We start from the raw sequence: 9,033 nt of genomic DNA on the forward strand, positions 1-9,033 counted from the left end.
CTTCCTCCTATGTATGAAATTACTTGGGAGATCGGAGGAAAGAAAGTGGTGGGTAGGAAGCAGAACCATGGAAGAATGGAGGCCGCTTCTGGCCCAAAGGAGGATACTTCTCTCTATTCAAAGGTCTCCAATCAAAGAGTCCTCTAGATTAAAAATAAAATTTAAAAAGTAGAGCAACAGCCACCTGGGTGTTTGGACTAGCTGAACTCCGGATACAGATGCTTGTAAAAAGGAGCCGTGCGAATCCAGAAAAGGACTTGAAATGCCCCAGGCTTTGCCATGGCACAGTCCCCAGTTTTTTCCTCACTGCGTTTAGAGGTTTAAAGACAGGGTGAGCTCAAACTTGGCCAAAAGCCTTGGCTGCTCCCGCGGCGGCAGCGGGGTAGAGGTCAGACCAACAGGTGTGGGAGGCTGCGAGGTAGGGAGGAAGGAGCAGGTGTCGAAGGACCCCCCACCCTTTCTCTGGCACAGGGGCTCCGAGGCTGCTCGTGGTGTTCCCAGGCGCGGGTGGAGGAGCCCTGCCCCGTATCAGAGTCGCTGTGGGCCGGGAGCCGGGGAAAAGACCGGGTGGGCTTCCCTCCCTCCGCCAGCCCCGAGGGCGGCGGCGGATGCCTGGAAGTTGACGTGCATTCTGGGCCGCTGGGAAGCCCCCAAGCGCCCGACGCCAGGGCTGGGCCGGCTCCAGTCCGCGGGCCGCCCGCGCCGCCCAGCCCTCGGCCCAGCTCGGAGGAGGGGCCCCCTCGCCGCGGGTCTCCGTGGCGTGAGGACGGGGGCGGGGGCCCGAGACCCGCGCGGGCAGAGAGCGCGGCGCCCGTGGCCCTTCAATTGGCCGGCCCGCCCCCTCGTCGGAGCAGCGCGAGGAGGCGGCTCTCCATTGGCCCGGCCCGTCGGCCAATCCCTGAAGGCCCGGGGGAGGAGGTGGGGGCCGTTCGTGGGGGCAGTTCGTGGGGGACTCGGCAGCGGAGCGGGAGGCTTTGCGGACCCAGTCGGACCGAGCCGCCGAGGCACCGCCCGCGCCCCGCCGCCGCTTCTGGGCGTCTCCTGCGCCGCCCAGGGGAGCGAGCTCCGAGCATCTCGCGCTGCGGCCACTCCTCGGGGCCAGGAGCGGGGAAGCCGAGTGCGAGAAACCCCCAGACCCGAGCGCAGCCTCTTCCTGCCGCCCTAACCACCATGACCCACTTCAACAAGGGCCCTTCTTACGGGCTCTCGGCCGAGGTCAAGAACAAGGTACGCCCTGGGCGAGGGGTGGGAAGCTAGACGCCGCCCGGGGGTCCCTGGGACTGGGGCGGCGCTGGGCCGCGCTTCGCCTCTGCGCGCCTTGGCCGTCTGGCTTTGCAGGGAGGAGACGTCGGGGCGGCGCGAGAGCGGCGGCGCGTCCGGGTCCTGTCCCCGGGCTCGAAGCGCCGGCCCCCGGGCGCTCTCCCGGCTTTGTTCAGCGCCGCGGGCTGGGACCGGTGGCGGGCGGTGAGTTCCCGGGCTCCTGGGATCCCGCAGCGCCAGCCTGCAGTTACCGGAGCCAGTCCGTGGCTGCAGGACGCGCCCCTCCGGGAAGGGGGCGCTCCTGCCTGGTCATTCGCCCTTAGGTGGGGCCAGTCGGCGCGGCTGGGGACCCCGCACGCAGCCCCCGCCGTGCGCCGGGCCTGGGCAGCTGCCCGACCCAGCGTTTTCTCCCACCCCAACCCCTGGCCGAATTCAGCCACAAGCGAAGTTAGGCGGTTACGTGGCCGAACTGGGCCCCCCATTGTTCCTTGCTTCTTCCCGGGGAGGGGACCGTTGAGCGGTCCGCCGGCCCCAGGGACCCCAGGACCCTTCCCAGTTTTCGAATCGCGGTGCCTCGAGGCCGATTTCTGCTTTCCTGCTGCAGAAAACACACAAAGCCTGAGCGCGCCGCTTTGGGAGTGAGATCTGCTGTAGAGTTGAGATAAAAAACAAAACAGAAGTTTGTAGTACATTAGACTTTAACGATATCAAGGATATTTTCGTGGGTTGCTTTTGTTTGGGGTATATTTTCCGAGGCGGGTTGTAGTTTGGAGTGATTTGGCTTTGGTAACTCTCGGCTTTGCCACTGCCCAGCCTAAGAATGCGTTGGGTTTATCTTTGGGACTTTTGGTCTGGGAAAGAGATGAGAGGCGTCCCCCTCCCCAAATCCTCTCCTTCCTTCCTCCCTCCCTCCCTCCCTGCATTCCAAGCCCATGACATCAGGGGTTTCTGGGGGGAGAGCGCAGCCAATCGGCGCGGAACTGCGCACAGAACGCTCATTGTCTCCTTTCTGCTGTTCTGGCCAAAGCGCCACAAAGGAGGGCTGCTGCGGTTTAGTTCCCATTAACCTCCCGGGAGCCGAAGCCTGTCCGCGTTGCCACCGCACCGCCCGACCGCTGGTAGAATACGCAGCCATTGTCGGCGCTGTAGCATCCCAGCGCTGGGGATGTATGCGGTGTGGAGGGAATTGTCGAGAGGCAGTGGAGCGCGCCGTTGTCAAACCCCAAGGGGGGAGTTCTGTCTCTTCTCACCCTTGCTGTAGCCTGCGCAGCATAATTCCGTTGTTCATAAATTCTGCACAGTCGGTGAAGCAAAGCGTTGATTTTAGTCCCCGAATCTAAAATTGGAACGTTGAGGTCCTTTACCTTGTCAAGTGTGTTGCCCTTACAGTCTCCTGAACATTTTTTTTTTAAAGGACAGAAAAGTAAGTGGTTTGTGTCTGATCGTTCGGTTCTTTCCAAGGCTTACACATGGAGCTTTAGGATTCTTTTCAGAGGAAATCGGCAAGTCCAAACTGTTGGATGGGTTACCCTGGCCTGGCTTGTGCACATTAATTTTAATTCGCCCTTGTGATTCTTGGCCGTCGGCAGTTGAGTCTCTACCTTTTGCATTGTAAATGAGGTCCTGATAACTTTGGCAGTCCTTCAAGTGACTTATTTTTCTTGGATGTTAATATCCGTATTAGTTTCTTTTTGCTGACTAATGAAGCAGCTTCTGCCCTTTTCCTACTTTTTATTGAGCAGACCGACGAAGGAAGTGCAGAGACTGAGGCTGGATCACTGTAATTATTATACATTTTTAAAAACAGTAAAACCTCAGTTTTCAGAGCCTCTGGAAAGTTATTATAGCTTTCGGTTTCTGTAACTGTGGGTTTATTCCTTTAAGCACCAAAGCCGAATTTTAACAACACCCTTCATTTATATGGGCCCTTCAGACAGTACCCTTTCATAGGAAGTCTTTTGATCTTAACAGCACAGCAGCTCAGTGAGGTGGGAAGGATTGCTGGGGCTACCCAACATCATTTGCAGGTCGGGATGGTGAAGCTCAGACAGGCTGTGATTTGCTCACTCACGATCACAGAAGAAAGTTGGAATATTCTAAGAATTTTAACTCTAAAAGTGGTATCTTAGTGAAGTGCTTAGGGATATTCTTAGTGAAGTCACTCTTGTCTGCCCCACCCTCCCCACTTTTGCTGTCCACCTGTCACTTCTTGACATTGTGATTATTTACACAATGCTGTTCTCATCTGTTCTGGGCTTGGAAATCGAATATCCATGTTTGCTAGGCCTTTGTGTGAGATATTGCATTTCAGTTGAGGACACAGAGCCAACAGTGGAGTGGGTATATGGAACATGAACTTTGACATCGCTTGGTTTGGACACCTTTTGATTTCTTCCTGCTTTTTCTTTATGTATTGCGTAACTGATAAGTCGCTTAAATGTAAGGTGTTCTCCCCCCCCCCCCTTAAAACTTCATGTAACAAAATGGAAGAAATAGAAACCTCCTCAGGAAGCAGTGTGGAATGGACCTTGGAGTTGAGCAGACATGGGTTCTTTTTTTTTTTTTTTTTTTAAGTAGGCCTCACACCTACCATGGGGCTTGAACTCACAACCCGGGGATCAAGAGTCCCGCACTCTACTGACTGGGCCAGCCAAGTGTCCTGAGCAGACATGGGTTCTAGTCCTCCCTCTGCCACTTACTACCTTGTATGGTGTTGGGCAAGTTAGTGGATATCTCTGTCCTTGTTTCCTAATCAGTAAAATGGGGGGAATGATAGTTACCACCCCTAAACATTGCATTGAGATGTGTGTTTGTAGTAAGTCCTCAGTGACTATGTTGTAGCTATTAGTTCTTAGTAACAGAAAATTGGTAATCTATTTCTTAGGCTTGTCACTGCCTCTGTAAGTATTCCATTTCTATTAAATAAGCCTTTGATCTTAAGTACTTTTAATTAGTAAAATTTCAGGGAAAAATCTGTAAGCTTAAGATACTTTTTTGGCAAGATGATAATACATGGCAAAACATGCCAAACTTACTATTTTTTTTTAATGGGCAAGAAGTTTGAAAACAGCCTAAAAAGTAGAATCCTTCAGCATGGACTCTGAACATCTTTAAACAACAGGAGTCCGTAACTTTGGATCTACAAAGATCATAATAGAGTAGTAGGGTCGGGGACAGCACAGAAGCTGGTGTAGACAGTTCGGTGGGGTAGGTAGACTCTCATAAAGTAGTAAGGTCTTGCATGTATTCTGCAGGGTGAGCCAGACCCTTGACTGCATCTTGCGGACTAGAATGAAAAGGAATACACCTCTGTGCCCTTTAAGCTGTGAGAAAACAGGACAGGCCCTCAAGGAAAGCACAGCATCTCCTGATGCTTGGCTCTGAACAAGATGTTGGGCCCAGGGTAGTTCCTTGTAAAGTTGAGGATGCAAGGAGGCACACCCTCACCAGTCTTACAGCAAATGGGGTAGGGAGCTGAGAGGTCCCAGGGCAAGTGGAGGAAATGAGTTGTGGGGGGAGTGGGTAGAGCTGAAATTATCTTAACCTCAGGATGCTTTTAGGGGGGAGTCTATCTGAACTATTAAGAAGAAGAATGGGATTGGAATGCGTGTTCTCACCGTTTCCTGCTCACATGAAATGTATGATTTGAGCAAAGTACTTTTCACAGAATCTTCTTGGTTACAAAATGGCAGCCCTCAACAGCTAAAAACCATGTTGGAAGACTTATTACTAAAATTGTAAATCACTGAAGAGTAAGTGAAACAATCATATGGTAATAATTAAATAGGACCAAATGTGCCACGAGTCCTGCCAGCCTGCCTGCCTTTGGACAAGCAGTTGCTCCAAGAGCATTCCTGATCAAGGGAACCCCAAGGTGATGGTGGACTCCAGCTGTAGTTGTACCCTAAGGTGGTCTGCCTTGTTCTGCTAGTAGAGTACCAGAATCATGGTGAAAACATAGATGAGTTTAGCTTTAGCTTTTTATTTTTTATTTTTTTTGCTCCACACCCATTGTGGGGCTTGAAGTCATGATCCTAAGATCGAGAGTCCATGCTCTACTTACTGAGCCATCCAGGCTCCCACAGAAATAGGTTTTTAATTCAGAACTTTTGTTTATTGTCTCTTTCCACCAGCCCTAAGGGGTCTGGTCTTATTCATTGATGAGATATATCAAGATCTATATTTTAGAATATAACTTGGCATGTAGTTGGTGCTCAATATATGTTGATTTAATGAATTTATCCATCAGGAGTGGATTTTACTATCTTTAAAAATTGGAAATCAACCCTGTTAGAGTATTCTTCATAAAAGAATTTTGTAGTGCAGTGTGATATTTTGGAAGGATCAGGTGATTTTTTTACAGCTTGTTTTTCCTCAGTTTTATTAATATTACATTAGAAAATTTATTACCAAGATAATTCCTTTGTTGTTGCTGAGGCTTTTTTTTTTTTTTTTTTGGTGAGAAGCAAAGCAAGGTTTATTTATTTTTTTAAAGATTTTATTTATTTATTTGATAGAGCACAAGCATGGGGAGCGGCAGAGGGAGAGAGAGAAGCAGGTACCTCGCTGAGCAGAGAGCCCTACATGGGGCTCTATCCCAGGACCCTGGAATCATGACCTGAGCCGAAGGCAGACGCTTAACCACTTAACCGCTTAACCAACTGAGCCACCCAGGTGCCAAGCAGGGTTTACTGAGCGATAGGAAAGTGATAGTACAGAGCTCCCGAGGAGGGAGGGGACTGGAGAGGGTTGCCCCTGAGGCTCTTTAAACTCCCAAATTAGGGAGGAACAGTAGAAGTCCACTCTGGAAGGTTCTGCGGGATGCCAGCATGTCCCAAAGACCACCTGCAAAGTGGTCATTTAGCTCACCTGGGTGGGACATGCCCTCTTCCCCCTCCGCCCCCATCTTGACCAAAACAGTTAAAGAAAATAAATACATTTGCTAACTTGAGAAGGGGTGCCATGCTTTCCTCTTTAAAATGCTGAAATTTCTTCACTCTGGAATTTTAATGAAGATTATTATCAAGCTCACTGTCCTGTGACCCACAGCTTTTTTAAATTTTTTAATTTTTTTATTTTAGGGAGAGAGAGAGAGAGAGAGAGAGAATCCCAAGCAGACTCCCTGCTGAGCACGGCGTCCGCTGTGGGGCTCGATGTCACCACCCTGAGATCATGACCTGAACTAAAACCAAAAGTCGGATGGCCAACCAACTGTGCCACCCAGTCGCCCTAACCCACAGCTTTTTACACTCTTTCCTTCTTGGAAATTGTATTGTCTGTCTCGATCCACTTTTTTAGATTTCAAAAATAAGCTTGACAGTGCACCTGGCTGGCTTAGTCGGTGGAGCATGTGACTCTTGGGCTCATGAGTTGGAGCCCCACACCGGGTGTAGACCTTACTCAAAAAAACAAAAAACAAAAAACAAAAAACCTTGATGAGGAAGATCCTGCTGCTACAGCCATCAACCAGAGGCGCATCCTTTCTCCCCAGACTATTTCCCTTCCAGGTTGGGGTCACAGGGGCTAGTGAGTGTTTTCACTTAAAAGTGTGCTGTGAACCACAGTTACTATCTGTAACATTTTTAAAAAATGAAGCACAATTGGATGGTTTTGGTCTTTCAGCCAGTTACCATTATACCCAGGAGAATGAGAAAATGCTTTACTCACCTTCTCAGTACGACTAGGGGGTGGGAGGGGGCTTGTCCTTAGTTTTTTGGCGAGTTTCATTTTATTCTAGGCATTAGACTCCTACAGCGTATATTCCACGTGCATTGGCTCTGCTTAATGCTGAATTCCTGGCCATAGAGGGCTCTTAGCTGTTGCTCATATATACTTGTGCTCGGGTTTTGGGTAAGGATTTCCTGAGCCCAGAGTAGATCCTGCCTGTCTGTGGGGCCTGAGGCTTATGCAGTTTGGGGAGGGGGAGGAGATGTCAATCATTCTAAAAAATATAAAAATATGTTGCAAATTTTATGAAAAGAGATGACCAGGAAATCCTTGTGAACTTGAAGATGTCCGTTCATCTTCTCCAAGTTCTTGTCATGAGAAAGTAGAACCTAGTGGCTAAGAACATGGACTGTGGAGCCTGTCTGGGTTGGAATCTTTGGCTCTGCCCTTGACTTGGTCACTTTGGGCAAGTAACCCATGTCTCATCTGTAAAATAAGGATATGGGAATACCTACCTTTTGTAGGGTTGTTGGGAGAAATAAGTAAGGTAGACAACGCATGTAAAGTGTTTAGCATCCATCGTGCCTGGAACCCAAAGTGCACATTATGTCAATGTTAGCCATTGTTCCACTTTGCTGGCTGGTTCCCTGCCGGTTAGGTTCAGTCCTGTGTTCTGAGCTTCTCTTCTAGACAGTGAGATTATCTCCAGGACTTGGACATTCAGTCAGGAATCTGTTTGTATCTGGCAGATAAGGGACTACGGTGCCAAGCAGTATCTCTGGGTTTCGCTTCTGTGTCAGGAATAGGATCTGCCCCTAGAGTCCTTACCCAAGACTCCTTCCCCTGGCGGCCTGTGCCCCCTCTGTGACATCCCAGGGCCTCTAGCCCTGTTCTCGTTGTGTCCACGTTCGCCTCAGAGCCAGGGACTTCTGTGTGGAGCTAGAGGCTTTGCATTCTGGCCATGTTCTTATTTGGCTTTTTCTTCTTAAGAGATTGGTTTCTTTTAAACAAGATAAGATAGCTCTTTCATTTCTTGGTTTCAGAGAAGCCTCATATTCTTCCACAGTGGACTGTGGACTGTTTATTTTATTTTATTTTTTTAAGATTTTATTTTTTTAAGTCCTCTCTACACCTGTGAGGCTCGAACTCACAGCCCTGAGATCAAGAGTCACAGCTCCACTGACTGAGCCAGCCAGGTGCCCCTGTCTCTTCATGTGTAAATCTTGGTCGTCACTGGAGGCCTTCCGTTTTAAATCGTCTGATGAAGGCTCCACCTAGACCTGTGTGAAGTCCGTGAGCTCAGAAGACTTAGTTTTCCTCCGTGAGCTAGGGAGGGACCTTCAACAGCCTCCTCCGGCGGAGGGGAAGCTTCAGGATGTGATGCTCCCAGCAGTCTGCAGTGGGCAGGCCAGGGAACTGGAGGCAGGAATGCAGAAAAAACAGGAGGTCTTTGGACTTGGAAGGACTCTTTTGGGTGAGACACAACCTAAGCGTTTATGGCCATTTTCCTCTTCTCCCTCACAAATTTCTGGGGGGTCCTAGTTGTGGGGTGGCTCCACAGAGCCGGCTGTGATTTCATTGTTTCTTTCCCTTTCCCAGATGTTTAGACACTGATCTTTCCGCATTGTCCCCTGCCTCTCAGCCTGCTTGGTGCTACACAAGCCTCCATACTGGGGGTGGGGGTCGGGGGGGAGAGCAAGTGTGTGCTTCCTCAGTGCAGTTTTCCCTCCCTCCTTTTGTTTCACATGGGAGGAAATAGGAGAGAAAATAATCAATACCATGTGTAGTCAGTCTCTCCTCATTCAAACATGTGATTCCACTTTGAATGCAAAAATAGCAATAGCAATCATAGTTCTAATCAAGTATAGAAATTATACTTACGTTAAACATCACATTGTGAGCTTGTCCGCGTCCTTGGCCCTTAGCAGCTAAGCTGGAGCTCAGGGCCTTTCTCGAGAGTTCACATATGGCCACATCCCTTCCCCTGAATGGGCCCATTCTCTGCTCTGAAGCCTGGAGGGCAATTGTCTTCGCTTTTGCTTTACCTTTCTTGAGAGACCTGTAGGGTTGTATCAGTCCCTCAGCCCCACCACGCCTCAGACACAC

At 49.8% G+C, this 9,033-nt stretch overlaps 1 protein-coding gene across 1 annotated transcript in view; it reads left to right on the forward strand.

The window, feature by feature from the left end:
- Positions 1-929: 929 nt before the first annotated feature.
- Positions 930-9,033, forward strand: part of CNN3 (calponin 3) — a 29,881-nt gene continuing 21,777 nt past the window's right edge. Inside the window, exon 1 of the mRNA XM_035017984.1 lies at positions 930-1,227. Coding sequence (XP_034873875.1) covers positions 1,171-1,227 — 57 coding nt within the window. The 5' untranslated portion in view covers positions 930-1,170. The remainder of the gene's footprint in view (positions 1,228-9,033) is intronic.

The sequence above is a fragment of the Mirounga leonina genome, unplaced genomic scaffold (assembly GCF_011800145.1).
Source record: "Mirounga leonina isolate KUSES-001 unplaced genomic scaffold, KU_Mleo_1.0 Mir_173, whole genome shotgun sequence".
Lineage (NCBI taxonomy): Eukaryota > Metazoa > Chordata > Mammalia > Carnivora > Phocidae > Mirounga > Mirounga leonina.